General features: G+C 38.6%; 1 protein-coding gene across 1 annotated transcript in view; it reads right to left on the bottom strand.

Annotated features, from left to right (window-relative positions):
• The window catches only part of LOC118902047 (inositol 1,4,5-triphosphate receptor associated 2), a 41,912-nt gene extending 20,262 nt beyond the window's left edge, over positions 1-21,650 (bottom strand). Inside the window, exons 1-9 of the mRNA XM_036865926.1 lie at positions 21,077-21,650; positions 20,045-20,158; positions 14,007-14,187; positions 10,374-10,453; positions 10,205-10,283; positions 8,776-8,934; positions 5,505-5,622; positions 3,453-3,503; positions 407-484 (exon numbers count right to left, since the gene is read on the bottom strand). Of these exons, the coding sequence (XP_036721821.1) occupies positions 407-484; positions 3,453-3,503; positions 5,505-5,622; positions 8,776-8,934; positions 10,205-10,283; positions 10,374-10,453; positions 14,007-14,187; positions 20,045-20,158; positions 21,077-21,650 (1,434 nt within the window). The remainder of the gene's footprint in view (positions 1-406; positions 485-3,452; positions 3,504-5,504; positions 5,623-8,775; positions 8,935-10,204; positions 10,284-10,373; positions 10,454-14,006; positions 14,188-20,044; positions 20,159-21,076) is intronic.
• Between the last annotated feature and the right edge of the window lie 208 nt (positions 21,651-21,858).

Raw genomic sequence — 21,858 nt, 5'->3', positions numbered from 1 at the left:
GGTAAATCCATGGAGATAGAAAGCAGATTAGTGGTTGTCTGGGGTTGGGGAGGAATGGGGAGTGACTGCTAAAGGGATTTCTTTTTGGATGGTAAAAGTATTTTAAAATTGGTTTTGGTGATGGTTGCATAACTCTGAATATACTAAAAACCACTGACTCATATACTTTAAGTGGGTGAATTTAATGGCATGTGTATTATATATCAGTAAAGCTGCTACATTGAAAAAACAGAAACTGCCTTTTATATAACTCAGACATCTAGAGCAGTACAAATTTCAAAATTTATAATGAAAGGTTATTGTGTCAATGAGTCACATACACCTTCAAAAAGTAATATTAAAAAAAAAAAAAGTAATATTAGTTTGATGTAAGAAAATATTTTACCAGCATTTGAGAAGTGCTTACTTGATGCTGTTTCTCAGTTTTAGACAATTCCTCAATCTTCTTTTCCAATTTATATACATCCATAATGTTCTTAGCATTCTAATGTAAAATAAGATAGTATTCTTAGATTCAGACCAAAAAAATAGAAGGAAATCACAAAATGTTTTTTAGGAAGTAGTATTTACATCATTGACATTGTAATCCATTTTAAACTAAGGGACAAAACTTTAGACTTTGTCCAAAAATAACACAATCCTTTTAACGTGATCATCCAGGAATACTCCCAGCAATCCCTTCTTATTTTCCATTTCACCTCGAGCACTCACTCCCTAGTCACACCTTCAAACTTGTCATTACCAGCAACTGGGATCCCTCCATTATCTTAATTGCAAGCATCTCACTCTTCAACCACCATTTCTTGTCCTTCCAGGTTACTTCTTTGTGCATCAACAAAACTTCAATCCCCACTGGAGCCTACAATCCATTGATCCTACTACGTTCTCATTATCCTTCCACCTTCCCATGAGCTCTGTTCCCTCTTGACTCAGCTTAAATTCTTCCATGGTCAATCATTACAATCTCTCTCTTCCACATCCCTCCAATTCCCTTGGCTTCCCCCTACTTCTTAGTATTTTCTTAATTTCAGCTTGCCTCCTACTCCATGCCAGCTCCCTTTCACATAAACATTGTTAAAGAAAAATACAAATAAACCAACAGGTCACACGTTAAAATCATAACCTTTAACCTCAATGTTTACTGGTGATCGTATCACATCATCCTAGTCCATTCACATGGCCATTTATCTAAAGCAAGGATTTGTAAACTATACGAACTGCCCCACTCCATCCCCACAGGCCAACTCTGGCTGACCACTTGGTTTTGTAAATAAAGTTTTACTACCACACAGTTGAGTTCACTGTTTTCACATTGTCCATGGCTGCTTTCACACTACAATGGGAGAAGTGAGTGGTTGTGACAGAGGCCTCCTAGCCAGGCAAGCTTAAAAATATTTACTATCAAAAAAAAAAAAAAAAAAAAAAAAAAATATTTACTATCAGGTCCTTGACGGAAAGTTTGCGAACTCCTGGCCTATTTCATTCTTTCTCTCTCCTTGAACTTCCAACACCTCCTCCGACATCCTCACTCTCCGCCGATGACTTTGCTCTGTACTTCACTGAGTTTCTGCTATTAGAAGCGAATTTTCCATATTACTTGGATATATAATAAATACCTTTGGATACAGTATGAAGCATTTGCTGACCTGAACACTTTCTCCACTTCTTTTGTCCCTGCTTCAGTCTAAGCCTTCATCGGCTTTTGCCAGGATTATTACAAGGGCCTCCTAACTGGTCTCCTCACTTCTTCCCTTGCCCCACCGTTGATTCTACACTCAGCAGCCAGAGATATCTTGGTAAAACGGAAATTAGATGATGTTACTCCTCTGCTCAAAACTGTCCAGCGTCTCCCATCTCACTGAGCGTAAACAGAGTTCAGACGATGCCTGTATGAGACCCTGGGCGTCCGGGTCCCTACAGCTCTTTGTAGCCCCTCATGGTACTTGTTGCCTCTGCTCCAGCCACGCTGACCTTGCTGCCCCTCAAAAATAGCAGGCAGGCTACAGCCTGAGGACTTTGGATGTGCTGTTTTCTCTGCCTGGAACGTACTTCCAGATGAACCTCCTAGTTTTTAACCTCTAGTTTTTAACCAAATGATTCACTTCCCAGTTCTACTTTTCCTAACCACCCTAGTTTAAATTGCACTTCCCACAACTCTGTTTTCTGCTCTTCTTTTCTCTGTGGCACTAATCACCATCTAACATGCTAGTTTCACATGGGCTATTTTGTTTAAGTCTGTATCCTTAACACCTAGAATAGAGTCTATCTCCCAATGAATGTGTGTATAATAAACAAATGAATAAATGTAAGTGAATAATTACCCGAACCATTATGCCATTACTCTTCACATTGCATCAGATTTTTACTTCCTAAAGGAATCTTAGTGCCATCTGTAAGCCTTTTCTAACGTAAATCAAATTGTAATGCTATCTCATGATGAAGGGTTCTAAGTCTCCTTCCTTTTATTTCAATTCTAAATTGGTATAGTACAATTCTTTGATGCTAGTCAATCATCTTAAATATGAGGACAAAAGTCTCTTACATTGGGAGCTTAACTGTAAAGCATTAGTTTCATGGAAACCTGGCCTTGTAGCTGTAACATGTCTGAATCTAACACAGGGTTTCTTTCCAATCTTTAGTTGTTCCTTTCCTATCTACTATGAATTTTTTTAATGTCCACTTGGGCCAAAATTGGATAACTCATCAGACTGTTCACCACAACTTAATAAATACATCTAATAAACTTATATAAAACCCAAACAAAAAACCGTACATAATGATTAACTTTCAAAAGGTACCTATAGAGAATTTTCCTCCAAAATAGTAACTTTCTGGTAGTTTTGCTACCTGTTCTTTCAATGTTTTAATTCTGTTGCTTAAAAATATATATTGCATAGAGTTTTTCTTTTTTCTTTTTTTTTAGTGATTTTACTAGGATTTCCTAATATATATGAGGTATATTATGGTTAACCAAATGGTTTCACATGCATTATCTTAATCTTTAAAATAACTGTAGGGAATGGGTATTACTAATCCCTCAAAAGATAAATGGCTTTTCCAAGGTTAGACTGTCAGTGAATTTAAGATCTGGGTCTTAGACTCAAAGACCTTTTCCATCTAGTTTCGTGGAATAATAATAGATAATTATTAGATAATATCTATACTTTCCCTCTTGATTTGTATATTTTTTTAGATGGGTTAATTTCATTTCATCTTAAGTCTGAATTTCTTAAATCCCATTTCTTCCATGGATGATTACAGAGGTATAACATACTTCTGTCCAGACAGGAAAACCCTGTCTACTCTTCCTCACTTGTCGTTTGACAAAGCAACCTGGTATTTGGTCCACAGGAGCCTGAAATTCACATGATTTATATTTAACCCAGGGTCAGGACCCATGATTGTATGATTTCCATATGCTTATCTGTGCCCTTTTAACAATTTCAACATACCTCTTCTTGGAGAATCCGAATCTTAAGAATCAGAGCCCGGTTTTCTGCCTCCTGATTTATTAAGAGAAAAATAATTTTAAAGTATTTGAGAAGTTTATGAAAATACCAAATATTAACTTCCAGGGCTATCAACATTTTTTCTTTTTATCAACCTTAAATATGGCATTGACATATCACAAATAATCCTAGTCTAAAATATTCTCAATACGGGGTTAAGCCTTTGGCTTCGGTTTCTTGGGATCAGTGAGAAGTCACTCTTCCTGACTCAGTCTAACTATGACAGGAAAGGAAAGACGAAAAACAAAAGAAAACAGCGTGGTTTTTTCCCTGCTACTTTACTGCCATCTGCTTATGACAGATAGTGTGAACTCATCTATTTAAACAGCACCTTGAAATCAAAGAGTACTAGCTTTCTATTTGAAGCTGCGGATATTCTCAGATTCAACATTACCAGAACATAGGAACATCAAAAATCATTTTATAATTAGGAGCCCTAAATTCAGAACCATCAGAAGAAAACATATTCCAGGACAGGATATACACCAAAATGTTAACAGTAAATCTTGTGGATAGGGTGGGGTAAAGATTTTGTGGGATTTTATTTTTTTCTTTGTTAATATATATTTTCTTATTTTTACAGAGTGAACAGGTACTACCTTTATAACATAAAAATAAAAGGGAGGCCATCTCAGGCTAGGATGTCACCGGTACAAGAACGAAGGAACATACACACCACATAGTTGGAATCAGAAGACCTGAGTTCAGTTCTCACTCTACCATTTATTAGACAATGGACTTTGAATAATCAAAACATTTCTAAACTTTAGCTATAACTCTATTAAATTTTTAAAATGAAGAATAGCAACTTCTGTTTCTACAGAGATTCTGTGAGGACCAATGAGAGGAAACATTAAAAATTCTTTTGAACTTGTAAAACATTGAATTGTAAAAGTGCAAAGGATTAGGACTGTATATCTAGGACTCTGCACTTTAGTAGCAGCTAACATCTAGCCCCAGGAGGAAAGAGGACATTGACTGCTTTACATGTATTAACTCATTCAATCCTCCCAGACTTAAAGTAGGTAGTATTGCCATGTCCACTTTGCACAGGGGGACACTGGGGCTTAAAGACGTTACGTGGTTTGCCTAAAGTTAGATAGCCTTCCGAGTCGGGACTTGGATGCCCATTGTCTGACACTCAAGGGTGGGCTCCTGATCATTGCGCTACACGGCTTCCACATAGAAGCTCCTCAATGGTCTCAGAATGAGTCTTTGCTGTAATGCGTTCACAGAGACTTGCAGTCACCTGACACTCAATGAGTCCAGTCCCCAAATTTTACTGTTGAGGCAAAAGCTAAGCTAACTTGTGTTGGTTGTAGGAAGTCACAAGTGAAAGGCACAGGCCTGGAATCCAAGTCTTCTGATGACTTAGACCTAAAAATAAATTAGTCTGAATGACTTTCAGCTGACCCCCCCCACCATGGTTAGCAATGCTCAAATACTGCTGGAAGGATTTTGAAGATTATTACTAAAGCTCTAGATAATAGTTTAACATTCCCAATAAAAATAATTACTTCTCTGGTAGTTGAATTAAAGCTTAGTCTAAATAATGTTTTGCTCTAAAAATTACAAGCCTGTGCTTCTTTAGCATAAGGACTGATTAATGGAACTAACTAATAATCTGTACGTGCTGAGAAAATGGATTTTTTTTTTTTAAAAACCTGAGAAAAAGGTGAAAGTTTGACAGAGAAAATTTTTTGGAAAATGTAAGTGGTTTTTAGTGTCAGATATTTATGAATTCACCTATTAACTTCAAAAGGCATTCTAGAGCTTCACAAATCGTTGCAAATATGACTAATTTGTAAAGAATTTTAATCCTGGTTGAAAAGGAACACACAGTTTTTTATCCCACCTGCCTTTACTTTTCTAAGGTGTTACCAATTCATTCATCAGTCTACTGATTTCTGATTTTTGTTTCCAAATAAACCCTCTTGGATTTTAGTTATATAAACTATTAATATAGGTCCATTTCAAAGTACTTGGGTGACTTACTAATTGTTTGTTCTGGGCTACAATCATGGTCTTCTGCTCTTCTGAAGTGTTCATACTAATTTTCAGTTCCTCCAGTTCTTCTTTTAACAGATTTGTTCTCATAATAGCCTGGTGGGCACTGTGGGGTGGGGAGAGAAGGCAATGAGCAAAACCTCAAATATAACTGTCAAAGATACTAAGTAAAGCCACAGACTATTTTTAAACCCAAGTTGAAAACCACTGAAAACTCAAACCAGATGCCAACAACAGTAAAAAAAAAAAAAAAAGAAACATACTCAAGATCAAGATCTTTCCAAGGGATCTTCTTTCCCTTGGAAAAGGAAGGGATTTGGGTGGAGCATGGTGGGGGAAAAAGGATAGAAGGAAACAAACATATGGCTGAAGATAGAGATTTGGAGGCTCCCTTTGAAATCTATCACTGGCTGAATCACACGGTTCTTTCCTTCTACTAATAAGATGTAATATTAGTTAATGCAATCCCACAAACAGTTATTGAACAATATCATGATCATGTGCTGTACCTTGCAAGAGGACCCATGATGTTGGACAAAAGAGACATGGTATAACCTTAGACAGGTTACATACTAGTGAAGGAGATGACAACTAAACAAACAAGTAGTTACAGATAGTCTCTATATATTTGATTTAAAAGGTTTACTGCAACATTTTTTTACAATAACAAAGCATTGGAAAGAAACTAAATGTCCAACAAAGGGAAACCTATTAAATGTATTATGGTAATCTATATCATGGAATTACCTATTTGTACTCCCAAAAGATTATAAACTGTTTTCTGAGCAGGGTCTTGAAGAAGGTATAATTTTTTCCTTACTAAGAAATTACATTGATCGTTCAACCAATATTTATTGAGCTCCGACTCCATGCCGTTCATTCTAATAGGCATTGAATAAGATAAAGATGAACCCAATCATAAGAACTCTGCCCTCCTGGAATTTATAGTCTAGTAAGGTAAACAGACAATCATAATTGCTATTACAGTATAATAAGAACCAAGGCTGGAGTGAACCCAAGTTCTGTAGACACTGTAAAAGGAAGATAGCTTAGATAATGAGAAGGAGGAAGGGGAGGGGGACAGAGGGGTGGAGAACAGAAGCTCATTGAGGGGCTGCAAGCAGTCCGATATTGCTGGAGCACAGAGGGGGAAATGGGAGGTAGAGACAAGGCATCAGAGGCCCCGTCATGAAGGGGTTTGCAAACCAGATGAAGGACTTTGGATTTTACCCTGAGTGCAAAAGGAATGCATTGAAGTGGTTACAGCAGGGGCATGATGTGGTCAGACTGGCAGTTAGGAGGAACCTGCCTGCTGGGGTGGCACAAGCTTTGGAAAAGGCAGGGAACCGAACCAGGAGGCTGCTGCAGTGACCCAGGTGAAAGGAGATGTTGACTTGAACTAAGCGGCAGCTATAGGAATGGAAGGAAGTAAGTCTATCTGCGAGAGATAAAGTGGGTAAATTAACAGGACTTGCTCTTTGATGTAGAAGTGAAGTCTGAGGAAGTAAAAGGAGACAGAGATTTCTGGTTTGCAGGCAACTGGAAGGAAGGGATTGCTCTTCTACAGCAGACATTCTACTAAGCGCTGGGGCAACCAGGATAAATAAGACACGGTTCCTCCCATTAACGAGGACACATTAACACAGAAGGCAAATTATACCATGATGGGACAACAGCACAATATCAAAAACAGGCTGTGAGTGCCGACAGGAAACAAGCTCATCCTGAAGGATTGTTGGGGGGGGGGAATCGTGGGTGGGGTAGAAAAGAGGAGGCTTAATTCTGTAGACACTGGCATTCCCGCTGTCCACCCAGATTCTCTAGCCTTTCTGTCCATCCTGCAAGTTACCCAATTCCCTTCTAAGACATGTCTTCACTGCTTAACTTAACCAGAGTCAGCTTCTAGTAACCAGGGTCAGCTTCTAGTACTTGCAACCGAAAGCCCTGTCTGGCACATTCACCCAAAGCATACTTTGCTTGCTTTTTAAAAGAAACTTTGAATTATTATATTTCAAATAAATAATAAATAAGCCAATTATGGAATGGAGAGAGCTTGAGGTTAGCATATATTTTTTTTAATTTTATAGATTGGTTTGGAGGCTGGTCAAAAATTATGAGGGTAAGAGTTCATGGTCAGAATGCTTTACTGTCTTTTCAAGTTAACTTAGAACTTCTCTGTTCAGAATTTTAGACCTACAACATCTGTACACGCATACTTTGTGAGAGCCATGTTGCTTGTTTCCTGATGCTCAAACATCTCCCAGCAACCTATTTTACCAGTGTCTGACACTTTATCTGGTATGTCTCCAAGGTCCATTATCCCTTTCTATCTTAAGCTAAGGTCATGAAATTTCTTATCATCCTTCTAGGCTACAGGTACTCTGAGGGTACATTTTAAACATGACTCATCAATGTATCTCTCATAATACTTAGCATGGGACTTTGCATAGTGTAAGAGTTCTACCGAACCACAGACTGTTGGGATGGATTCACGCTTGACCCTTAGGCATACTGGTCTTACACAGAGATTGAATGACATAGAGAACATTATCACTAGAAAAGAACTAACAAACCTTACTGGTGGGAAAGTAAAATAGTGCAGCTGCTTTGGAAAACAGTTTGGCAGTTCCTCACAATGCTAAGTATAGGTTACTACCCAGCAATTCCACTCCTAGGTATACACCCAAGAGAACTGAAAACGTATGTCCACATAAAAACTTGTACACAAATGTTCATAGCAGTACTATTCATAAGAGTCAAAAAGTGGAAATAAACCAAGTGTCCTAACTGAGGTATAGCCATACAATGGAATATTATGCAGCCATAAAAAAGGAATGAAGCAGTGATATATGCTACAACATGGATGAGCTTTGGAAATGTGATGCTAAGTGAAAGAAGTGAGACACAAAGGTCACATTCTGTATGATTCCATGTATATGAAAATGCCCAGAACAGGCAAATCCAGAGAGATAGAAAGTAGATTAGTGGTTGCCAGAGGCTGAGAGGAGGGGGAAATGGAGAGTGACTGCTAATCAGTATGGGATTTCTTTTTGGAGTGATGAAAATATTCTGGGATTAAATCATGGTGATGGCTGTACAACCTTGTGAATATACTAAAAACCACTGAATTAATTGTATACCTTAAAAGGGTGAATTTTCTGCTATGTGAATTATATCTCAATAAGAAACAGATTTATTTTTTTAAAAAAGGAAAAAGAACTGAAAGCTCCCAGCACACAGTGACCCCATCACGGCTCACCTTTTTATCTGAAGGCGCAATTCAGTACAGTCCTCTGATAACTGGCTGTTTGCGTCTTCCAAGCTTTCTAATGCCAATTTAAGCTTATTATTTTCCTCCTCCAATTTCTGCTTGTTGAAATGCAGGTCTGCTACACAGGTAATCAAATCAGGCACCTCTCTGCAGGTGAAAGAATGAATGAGAATAATCTTCAACATCTCTAATCCCTTCCTATCAAAGTAAGGCGAATGGTTAAGCCCAAACAGGCTTAAATATTCCTGTGAGATTTTCTACTTTATCTTCATTCATCCTCATAAGTGTAGTTTATTTACACAGTATTTATTCAAGTACTTATTACAATAGCATCAAAGATTTTTCCAAAATTCCCAGATATTTAGCATCTGCCACTTGTGAAGTCGACTTCTACAGCTTTTATTTCTTCCTTTCCACTTTGCTCCCAACATCTGCCTCTGTCTACACTGAAGAGTTCCTATTTCTGCCTGGGTTATGGAAAGTCCTGAAATAAACTGACACTGTACTCTTTCAGTCAGGAATCTTGGCAGGTTTGAATAGGCCTTTAACTAGGAAACAATTCCTAGAGTCTTATAATTGTAGCCTGAAGCTCACAATTTAGTACTCATCTTTCCTATAATTTTCTACAGCTTGTTAATGTTTGTGGGTGTCACTCTTGCCCCTGACATTTGATCATAAACGCTGTGAGAGTCAGGACTGTGTGTTTCATGGAGTCCCAGGCCTTCTCTTCCTCTTTGCCATATTTTCTTAGAGTTTAGCACAGGTTGGCTACATGGGTCCTACTCCACCATTTTTGCACGGATAAACCTGAAGTGGCAAAGATAAAATAAGCAAGGACAGGTCCAGTGGTTAAGACTCTGTGCATCCAATGCAGCGGGCGTGGGTTCGATCCCTGGTCTGGGAACTAAGATCCCACATGCCACATGCCATGTGGTGGGGCAAAAAAAATAATAATAATAATAAGGAAGGACAGAGTCACCTCCCCTTAATATCTAAAACTCACATTTAGCAGAAAACAGCTTTTCTCATTCATATCTAAAAGTATCTATTAAAGAAGTGCTTTAAAAGTAATCCCCCGAAGAGCTTAAGGTCAATGTCATAATTCTACTTCAAATGGAATTTGTTTTCCATGGAAAACACATGAAGTCAAAGAAGGAGAAGCGTTTCATGAGTGAGAAAATGTTAATTTATGTCATACTAATCTTCCATAATTTGTGTTCCTAGTGAAACTACTTCTAATGCAATTGGGATAGAATAGGTAAAAGTTAAAAATAAATTATGTGAGCCCTACCACACACACACAAGAAGAGCTAAGTGACTTTATTGTAAATAAAATACATAAATCTATGAAATAAATAAGAAAATAAATAAGAAAACTTGAGGCACTTAAGAAAGCATTGTAAGTAAGAATGCTTACAAGACTCCTTTAAACATGTCTCCACCCAAAGCCTCAAAGCTCCGTGATACAGAATCTGTTATATCTGTGGTCATCTTAACTGAAACACATGTAAGAGAGGTTTATGAAAAATCCATTTCTCCAAACCACAAGAAAGTGGCAGAACAATCCCAAAGAAACACATTCATACTTGCTCCACCTGATTTTATGCTGTCCTGTTCCAAAGCAGAATTACCCATTCTGTTGCTTGATCCATTATTCACTCCTTCCCTGTAACCAAAAAACAAAACCAATGAGCTAGGATTCTTTGCCAAACCAAAGCTTAGCTAATTTTTCAGATGTGCTCTGTACTTTCTTATTCAGGTCTTTCTTTCTGAATTTTAAAACCGTCTATTCATTCAGCAACTACTTGGAACCCAACACTGTGCTTAAATACGGTCATAGAAAAGAAACATAAGGCGTACCTCCACCTTCCATAAACTTTTAATCTAACATGAAAAGAAAATGTGCGCACAGAAATAGGTAGGTGTCGATGTACAGCAGCTGTGCTTAGGGGATGGGAGGTCTCAGTGCGTCAGGAAGTTGATGTAGTTTAAAGGGATAAGTGGACACTTGTAGAGGTAGCAAGACCTTGGGCCTTAAAGAATTGGGAAAGAAAAGACACGAACAACTAGTACTTTGGGATACACTGATGGTGTTCTTTTCTCTTTCTCATGAAAAACCAAGTTGAACCTAGACTAACTGTACTTTGGAACATTTCACACTTGAAATTTGGGGAACCCTCTTCACAGGCCTCTATCCAGGACACCAATGCTAGCTCTAAACCCCAAAATAAACATATTAAAATTTCAACCATTTCTTTTCCAAGAGTCTTCATACTATGATTTTAGCTTTGTCACTTAATCTTTCTAAATGCCAAACCCTTAGATTATCTCTCTGGAGCAGCTACTAAATTTGTACTTACATCCCGTTGCATTTCAATGTGAGATGTCTGTCAGAAGATGACTGAGCAGAATAACTCAGACATCACTCTTACTATTCCTAGATCTACATCCATCACCATTTCTGAGTTCCTGTTCTTATATTTCATATTTATATCTCCCATGTTTTTTCTTTTCCTTTATATTTGTTATAAAAATAAGTTTTCTCTTTAGCCCTCACTCCACTTTATAAATGAATTATTGATATTTTTATTACACAAACCTAAATATTTTAGTAAGAATAGAAAATTCATAAGAAAAGAGGACACAAACTTAAGATCATCGTACAGAAATAATCATTTCGGAGTATATTCCTCCCAGCTTTTCTGCGCATATTTTTATTTCTTGACAAATAAGGGATCATACTACATATACAGATCTATGGCCGATTGTTTGAAATAAATACATATGAATATTTCTCTTGTCAAATATTTATCTAATTATAATTTTGAGTGACTAATTAGGATTCTAATTGGTATGGAAGTATTGTAAGTCATTTGTCCAAATATCTGCTTTTAAATATTTACATTGCTTCTATTTATCACTATCATAAACAACATTCTGCATATATAGAGAGAGTATATGATTGGTTATTTTTCCTGAAGTTATATTATTTGACCACATTACATATTTTTAAGGGTTTGATACACATTCCTAAATTGCCCGTGAAAAACTGTGCCAACTTACACTATTACCAACAAAGTATGAGGGGGCCTATTTCTCCCCCTGCCCTGATAACATGGGATAGAGTCAGTCTTCTAAATCTTTGTTAACCTGATAGGCAAAAATGATATGTTCTCTTTATTTGCATTTCTTTGATTACTAGTAAGATTAGATATTTTTATATATATTTATCTTGCCTTCACAATTAACTCATGTATAGCAAACAACATCTCAGTCACATTTTTTAAGTCATTATATATTAGGAAACCATTGACCAAAACCGCCTGCCTTGGCCAGGCATGATGATAACCACTTGCATGAATTGTCTCACAACAGGAGGTCCCGATAAAGAACACAGTACTGGGCTTCCCTGGTGGGGCAGTGGTTAAGAATCCCCCTGCCAATGCAGGGGACACGGGTTCGAGCCCTGGTCCGGGAAGATCCCACATGCCGCGGAGCAGCTGGGCCCGTGAGCTACAATTACTGAGCCTGCGCTCTAGAGCCCATGAGCCACAACTACTGAAGCCTGCACGCCTAGAGCCTGTGCTCCGCAACAAGAGAAGCCACTACAATGAGAAGCCCGCGCACTGCAACGAAGAGTAGCCCCTGCTCGCCGCAACTAGAGAAAGCCCGTGTGCAGCAACGAAAAACCCAACACAGCCAAAAAAAAAACAAACACAGTGCTACCTCAGAAAACTAACCAGGAGAATTTGGGAGGAGCCAAAAAGAGGAAGGAGAGACTATATGTCCTGCCAACCTCCCAGAAACCCGCACGCTGGAATCCATCTCGGCAGAGGGATGCGCACGCCACCAGGGAGGACCCTGAGTCAGAATGATGGGTCAGAGACAACCCGGAAACTAACCCCATTACCACAAAACCCGAGACTGCGAGCCACGTGGCAGAGCAGTACTCCTGGGTTCCCTTACCCTGCTGCTCTCCACCTGGGCACCGCTTCCCAATTAAGTCTCTTGCTTTGTCAGCACATGTGTCTCCTTGGACAATTCATTTCTGAGTGTTACACAAGAGTCCACTCTCAGGCCTCGGAACGGGTCCCCCTTCCTGAAACATATACATCCTAACCCCGCATGAAATCTAGCAAGTTTTGCCACCGTTTGGGCTTTAAAGCATTCTTTAAGAAAACCCCTAGTACATATCAGCTGGTAGCTGGAGATTGGTGGCTGAGTAAAAGCCAAAGGATTGGGCTTTCCTCGTGGCGCAGTGGTTGAGAATCCGCCTGCCAATGCAGGGGACACGGGTTCGAGCCCTGGTCTGGGAGGATCCCACATGCCGCGGAGCAACTGGGCCCGTGAGCCACAACTACTGAGCCTGCGCGTCTGGAGCCTGTGCTCCGCAGCGGGAGAGGCCGCGATAGTGAGAGGCCCGCGCACCGCGATGAAGAGTGGCCCCCACTTGCCACAACTAGAGAAAGCCCTCGCACAGAAACGAAGACCCAACACAGCCATAAATAAATAAATAAATAACATCTGATTGTCTTAAAAAAAAAAAAAATCCTTAACCTCATTTCATTTAAAAAAAAAAAAAAAAAAAAAAAAAGCCAAAGGATTAGGCTTCCTGTGAAATAAGATGATGCTTCTCCAGTATCCGCCCAGGGCACCTGATCTCATGGGTACCATTCTCCTTCTCCTTTTTTCAGCTTCACCATCCTTTCCTTTTCCTTTTAGCCTCCCTATATTCTAGGCTTCTAAATTACACTCACTGACTACATCTCCCCACTGACCTTAAAAGGGAGTTCACGCTGAATTTAAATGCATTTGGTGACTTGGTGGTCAGTACCAATAATTTGCTTGACTCCTATGCCAGAAGAATGTAATAATATGTGCTGCCCCTAATCACAATAAATGAATGTTATCATAATTAACATAATAGGTTCTCAAAGTGTGCCCATCACCCCCCCAACCAACTCCCCCCATCAGTATCAGTGTCACCTGGAAACATGCTAGAAATGCAGACTATCAGGCTTAACCCCAGACCTACTCAATCATGGTGGAGATACCCAACAATCAGGTATAATATCATTTAGGTGAGTCCAGTGCATGCTCAAGTGTGAGAAGCACCAGATTACAGTATTTCCATCAGTGCAGAAAACAGTGATTAGCATTCATTGTAAGCAATTGTTAAAACAGAACGTGAAAACACGTCCTGCTGGGACGATGATTACCATTTGTTTCTGCAGTGAGCTATCCATTCTCTCATGATGGCCTGGAAGGTTTCCAGATTCACATGCATGTCTCTCTTCTCAGGATCGAGCATGTTCCACAGCTCCTCAAGGCTACCATCTTCAGAACCTTGACTAGTTGTTTGTCTCAGGTAATCTATTACTTTGGTAACTCTGACTGAGCCTTAGGAAGAAGAAAGCCAAGTTAGTTTTAAAAGGTGAGGAAAGATTATTTTTTAAAAGTGAGGCACTTAACTCTTTTAGGTCCCTTGGGAACCTAAACGTGCCTTATAACCCTCGCAGTACTGCTGAGTTGGTATCACAGAGTAAAAAGAGCACTGGCCTTGGGTTGGAGTCTAACAGACTAGGGTCAAATCTTGGCTCTGGACTGTATCAGCTGGGTGGCTCTGGGAAAATCACTCAACCTCTCTGAGCCTCAGTGTCCTTGTCTGTGAGACGATGCCTACTACACAGAGGTGTTGTGAGATCTAAATAAGAACGACATATGCATTCAATAATCACTTGTGGGAAGTGATTCGGTTGCTTCTGTCAGGGTGTTTTTGAATGAGATCAACATTTAAACTGGTAGACTAAGTAACACAGACTGCCCTCCCTAATGTGTGTGGGCCTGGATAGAACAAAAAGGCAGACCCTTCCCCAAGTGAGAGAGAGTTCTTCCTGCATGACAGCCTTTGAACTGGGACTTGTCTTTTTTCCTGACTTTGGACTCAAACAAAAACATCAGCTCCTTCTCAGTTTTCAGCCTGTCGACCTCTGGACAGGTTCTCTCCTGCTTCTCAGGTCTTTGGACGCTGACTGGGACTAAACCATCATCAGCTCTCCAGGTCTCCAGCTTGCTCACTCACCCTGCAGATCTTAGAACTTGTCTGCTTCCATAATCACGTGAGTCAATTCTTTACAATAAATCTCTTTATGTACATTACACATGCACACACACACACACACACACACACACACACCCATTGGTTCTATTTCTAATACATCTCCCATCTCCCTTCAGTGGAGCTTCCTTATTTTCTTCAGGGAAATAGTTCCTTAACTTCTGTCCAAACAGAGAGGCTTTGGGGGAATAAATAAGTCCCATTCATCCTACCAATATAATTAAGAGTATAGGCAAATGTTTTGCTATGAGAATGTTCATTATGGATCATTATGGTGCTGTTTATAATAGAGAAAAAAAATATCCAATTGAGACATATTGTTTAAATATATTATGTTACATCCCCCAAAAGTACAGTATATAAAGCAAATTTGTTGACCCAGACAAGTACTCGAAATTTTTCAGTGAGAAAAAGCAGATTATAAAGCGAGTCTGGGAACATTCCCATACATACTTAGGGAACTTGTTGTATATAGCTTAAGGAGAAAAGAATGACCAAAAACAAGCCTTAAACCATTGTGGTGGTGAGGTGGACAGACTCCAGGGTGCCCCTTTATGATCCCTGCCTCCTAATGTTTGCACCCCTGTGTAGTCTCCTCCCTTGAGTGTGGGCATGACCTGGGACTTGCTTCTAACCAGTAGAATATGGCAAAGGAGACAGGATTACGTGTATATAATTGCATGATTAAGTTACATAAGATCACAGTGCCTATCTTGCTGGAGTCATTCCCTTGCTGGCTTTGAAGAGGCAAACTGCCATATTATGGACTACCTATGTTTAGAGGTCCAACTAGTAAGAAACTGTCCAGCTGACAGCAGCAAGACTCTGAAGCCCTCAGTACTACAACTGCAAGAAACTAAATTCTGCCACCTAAAGCAGCTCATTCCCCAGTCGAGCCACAGATGAGACAGCTGCCCTGGCCAATATCTTGACTGCAGCCTTGTGAGTGAGTTCCTTAACAGAGGACCCATGTAAACCATGTGTGAATTCCCGATTCACAGGAATTGTGAGGTAGTAAATGTGTGTTGTTTCAAGCCACCAAGTTTGTGGTAATTCAGCAACAGGAAACAACATAAGTAGTTTGGGTACTGCTCATCTGAAACCATTGTGTATGTACTGTAGAATAAAGCAAAGGAACATTTATACTGGTGTCACTGAGAACCAAGATTTTCTGTGGTTGGAAAAGGGCATACAGAATATGAGATGAGTAAAAACCCTGTAGTCCTGAATTTGCTTTAGAAGGAAGACTATGAACTCATAATTCAATTTATCTTCAAAATTTTTAAGTACTTCTTAGGTCTGCCCACTGAAAATGCCTAGAAACAACCACCATCCCCTGTGCCCAGATTGTGGTCTCTATATATTATTTCCCATTAAAAGGAACCATGGACCCTTGAAGAAATAACTAATTCCAAGGTTGGGGCAGGAAATGTATGAGATAAGCCTAAAGACTTTTATAATACTAGGGAAAACAAGGAAGCTACTAAAAAGGATGGGGATGTCTCAAAAGTGTTAGTACCTGGGACACCTGGTTGCTCCAGGAAGTAATGAGATGCTCAAAGAAAGATGGGGACAACGCAAACAGACACAGGAGCCAGCTTAAAGAATATCTTGCTGGCCAACTCTGGGACACTTTGAGCATCAAAATAAATAATGATAGTAACAGATTATATATACTGAATTAAGAAGAGTCCAGAAATTCATAGTGATATTAATTCATTTAATTAGAGAAATGGTAAAACCCTGGTGATAGAATGACAAGTAAAAAATATAGAAACAATATTGGAAACTGAAAATTTTCTATTTGGCAACCACCATGGTAAGAATTGATTTAGGCAAGAAATATCAGTAGATGCTATGTTTCTGATCACCAATTCCAATGTATAGGGTTCTTCCCCCTACCCCCTACCCCACCCTACAACATACACACATCCAAGCAATTCTCAAGACACTGGGTGTTCTACAGTTCAACCCAATTCTGATATTATCTATGTGGTGATAGTGTCAGAGCCACAGGTTAATGGCTCAGTCTTACAAAACTGACCCCACCCCCTGTAGACACCAATGCAAGGCCAGGTTGTCACCTGTGCTTCTGATGGACCAACTATAGATTGGAGGGTCCCATGACTCCTCTTTGTGTTCCATTAATTTGCTAGAGCAACTCACAGAACTCAAAGAAATTTTTTACTTACTATATCACCAGTTTATTATACAAGGATATAACTCAGGAACAGCCAGATGGAAGAGATGTATAGGGCAAGGTATGGGGAAAGGGCATGGAGCTTCTGTGCTCTGCCCAGCATGCCACACTTTCCAAATCTCCACGTGGAAGCTTTCGAAACCTCTCCTTTTGGGTTTTTATGGTGGCTTCGTTACATAGGCATGATTGATTAGATCATTGGCCATTGGTGATGAAACTCAATCTTCATTCCCTCTCCCCTCCCTGGAGGTCTGGGGAGTGGGACTGAAAGTTCCAACCACCTAATCACATGATTGGCTCCACTGGCAACTAGCCCTCATCCTAAGGTGGGGTCCAAAAGTCATTTGATTAACGTAAAAAAGGCACCTTTATTGCTCTCATCACTTACGAAATTCTAGTGGTTTTAGGAGCTCTGTGCCAAAAATGGGACAAAGACCAAATATATACTACTTATAATAAATCATAATATCACAGATGCTAAAACTAGTGAGTGAAAGTTTGATGAGGAACAGGATGTTTACGTAGATTCAAAGTATCTTCCCATAAATTATTTATTAATTACTGATGAAATAAAAATTCATATTCCAAGGCAAGTCAAGGAAAATTTAACCATAAAATAGTTTCTCTGCTCTTTGGCCCCCTCTCTCCCCTCTACTGTGCATTGTGTATCTACATTACGCATCCCAAACATCCCCGTCAGCAGAAATACCTGCTCAACCATAAAGAGCAACATTCTCCTAGCATCAGCAAGACAAATGCTCAGGACATAACCTTCCTTCCTAATCTTGTAAGGAGCCACGATGACCCATGAGCCACTACTCGCTTTGTATGCTTAGATCTGCATTGTGTAGACTGTCAATAATATGTCGTTTAATGTACAGCCCTCTGTCTCAAAATATGCTTTGACCTTTAACAGACAGAACAGTTCTCAGAGCTTTCTGAAAGGCTGTTCCTGAGTTATAATCCTCAATTTGCCTCGAATAAAATTTTCCATTTCTTTCTTAGATCGACTGATTGATTTTTTATAGACATTATAAAGGAAAAATAGTAACTTTACAATAGGGATATTTGGCAGACACCACACTAATCAAGTGATCAAAGTTAAAAATCCTGATATATTGTACGGAGAAGAACATAACATCACTTCCGTAGTGTGCCTGCAAAAATCTATAACCTGAATAATCAAGAGGAAATATCAGATGTTCTACAAAGTAACTGGCATATACTCTTCAAAAATTTCAAGGTCATAAAAGACAAGGAATGGAGGAACTCCTCCAGATTTAAGGAGACTAAAGAGATGTGACAACTGAATTCGATCCTAGACATGGAAACAAAAAATCTATAAAGAATATTATTGGGAAAATTGACAAAATTTGAATATTGACCTTTAAATTAGATAATAATATTGTATCAAGGTTAAATATCCTAATTTTGACAATCATTCTGTGTTCATGCAAATGTCCTTCTTTGTAGGAAATACACACTGATGTACTTAGGGGTAAAAAGGCACAATATCTGCAATTTACTCTCAATCAGAAGCACAATCAAGCTTTTATCCTGCCTTTCCTTTGGGAAACAAGACTCAGCCAGAGCCAAATAGTTGCTAGGCAGGGTAGAGTTTCTTTTTATAGATATTCCAGCTGATAAAATAGGAAGGAATAATAGACTATCACCTTTAGCAACACCTAATGAAAGAATAAATCTAGGCCTTCATCCTCAAATAGTTTTGTCTTCTGATAAAAACATATACACCGTCTATGTGGAATCTTGCCCAAAAAAGATACAAAACTTTTATCTGATCAAACCTCTAAATGTAGGGGACAAAGAAACAGGTTGTGTTTCTATGACCACACAATCACCAGAATTCAGACTGGGGGAAACTATGAGATAAAAGAACCAGTTTCATTAACAAATAACTTAAAATACAAAAAAGAGAGAATAGGAAGGGAACATAGAGATAAGCTAGACGACCAATAACAATGAACAAACTTTTCTTGGATATTGATTTGAACAAATAAACTGTTTAAGAAAAAATAAATTTCTCACACAAATGAGAAAACAAATGCTGATAAGATATTTGATATTAAGAAATTATGTCACCTTTTTAGTCATGAAAATGACATTGCATAGTTGTGTCTGAAATCAGTCTTTATCTTTTGAACGTACTGAAATATTTACAGGTGAAATAATATGATATCTTGGATTTGTCTCAAACTAATCCAGAGTGGAGGAGAGGAAAGTGGGTGGGGCTAGCAAAGAGACATCATTATTTATGGCACATATATAAGGGTTATACCTCTTTACTCCTGTATACGTTTGTAATTAATGTTCTATAATAAAAAAGTTTTAATCCAAATAAAACAACGCCATATTGACCAAGGAATTTGTGGAAGGTCATATAACAAATCATTAACAATGCTTACTCAGGGAAACAGGATTACTGATGAGTTTTTTTCTCTTCTTTTCTATATATTATTAATTTTATTACATTGGTCACGAGCCATTTCCATGTTAGAAATTACTTGCGGAAATTTTAAAAAGAACACATCTCTAAGAAAAACAGAAGTGAAAATCTAAAATTAACTCAAAAATTTGAGCTAAATTTGTGTAGCAGTTTTATACGTATGAAGTATATACTTCTTGTGAGGCAACAACTATGAGAGGTAAGTAGTTCCAGTCAATGATTGCAGCTGGTAAATCAGTTGATAAGCTCAATAAAATCATTCAAGACACTGGTAAAAATATGCAAAACAGGGACAAAGAAATTAACCAACATCTAGATAGCCACCCTTCCTCCCAAATTAGGTTGCACCCACCACGTGTGTAGACACAGATACACAGAGCAGCACACATAAACCATTTCCCTTTCTCTCACAATAGAAAGTACAATGACTTGATGAGTACCACCGAACATCTGAGCAGAATAATTTTCGACTGACCTCTGCATTTGGTGTCACATGCATTAAAAATACTTGTAAGCAACTCCTCTTCACAGGTCCCGTTATTGCTATAGGTTACATCTTCCTTGCCATCATCAGTTCCTTGTTTCCACCCTAGTAGAAGAAAAAGTTTGCATATCCAGATGCTTTTCTGTGCTAATATGCTTAATTGCTAATTTTTGTTTGTTTTAATTTTAACAAAGAAAACATATTTAAATAAAGAGCAGTCCACAATACTGGTTACTTAACTTGAATAGATCAAGCAGGGAAAGTGGTCTTGAAGGGTCTCTGATTAGTCATTTTCCTTTCCTTATAAGTTTTATAAAGGTAGAATAAAAGGAGAGATGAAGAAGAGGGAAATGAGCTTTACTGCCCTGTAATGTTAGAAGCACTCTGTGAAAAAGCAAATAGTGTAGCACAAATAGAAATATTTTAAGGAAAAATAGAGGGAACGTAAAGACTAGCTCTACAGAAAATGTGCCATTTTACATTGTTTTGTTTTTCAGGGCCTATCATATATGGGACTCTGTAGGCAATCCCCTAAATAGAATTCCAAAATTTCATTGAAATTGGCCTCCAAAATTTACATTCTCCCCTGGTCTACTTTATTGGCTCTACATTTTCTTACATGTTTTACTCTCACACACACACAAAATGCTAAAATGGTAGTTTTCAGCAAGGCATGTTGGAACTATATGAATTTTAGCTCCCCTGTATCTATGTATTCCCATCACAACATTCTAATTTGCCCAGGAGAAAGTTTGTTTTCAGGTCAGCAGAGAAATGCCAATGATTATGATTGTAAATACAATCTAGAATTTCTATCAGGTTTATAATTGAAAGCATAGAAAATACTTATATTTCACATATAAGAGTTTTTTAAGAGAGGAAAAAACAATTTTAAGGGAAAGATGGATACTTCCCTCCAAGTTTTGATAATGTACACTGGTATTTCATTTTAGTTCAGGTATTCTCATAGTGATATGCTCAAGGCTTTATCGGAAGAACAAATATTAAAAGATGAATATTTACCCTCTTCATTCAGAGATAATTTTTTCACCACTGAATCCTGACGAGTAAAAAATTCAGAGTTCTGATTAGAGGTGGAATCAAAGTCAAGTGTTAAGGCACTAAAATCATTTTCACTACAACAGTCTTTCAAATCCTTGTTAGAGAAGAGTTCCCTTTTTCTGATCTGCGGTATCAAAGATGTGTAATTCTGGGAGCTCTGTGATCTAGGCCTGGAGATGTTTTCCGAACTTGTGAGGATAAGAGAGTATGTTGCATTCTCGGGAGAGCTGAGATGAGAGATGGGTGGGGTTCTTGGAGACACTCGTTGAGGACGTGAAGTAAAGGCACCAACTTTCTCAGGACTTGAGGAGCGAGGGTCGGGCAGAGGAATGGGAGCAGTCGTCATTTTCTTCAGTACCTCTTCAAAGTCTTTCTTGGGGTTAGTCTGTGGACTGTCAAACCTGCTAGATTGGTATTTGATAATCTGTTGGATGGGACGTGTACTCTCTTCTCTCTTTTGGATGGCTTGGATTTTTCTACAGATGCTTTGCACCGGGTTATGCCGCTTCTCAGTTGCTTTCTTGGTAAAGGCCATTGTTGACTTTCCTCCAATGAGACAGAGGAAGTGGCTAAAGTACCGGCAAAAGTAGACATGTTTTTCAAAGTTAGCATTGTCCTAACAATAATGTAACAATAACTATTTATTCCCAAACCAACTTCGGAGGGACCAAGATGTCTTTAAACAACTATCTTTAAACAATTGCTTTTTTATATTTAAGTATAGTTGATTTACAGCGGTGTGT

Source organism: Balaenoptera musculus, chromosome 10 (assembly GCF_009873245.2).
Source record: "Balaenoptera musculus isolate JJ_BM4_2016_0621 chromosome 10, mBalMus1.pri.v3, whole genome shotgun sequence".
Classification (NCBI taxonomy): domain Eukaryota; kingdom Metazoa; phylum Chordata; class Mammalia; order Artiodactyla; family Balaenopteridae; genus Balaenoptera; species Balaenoptera musculus.
Note: the sequence above shows the minus strand (reverse complement) of the source record. Positions and strands in the feature narration are given on the sequence as shown.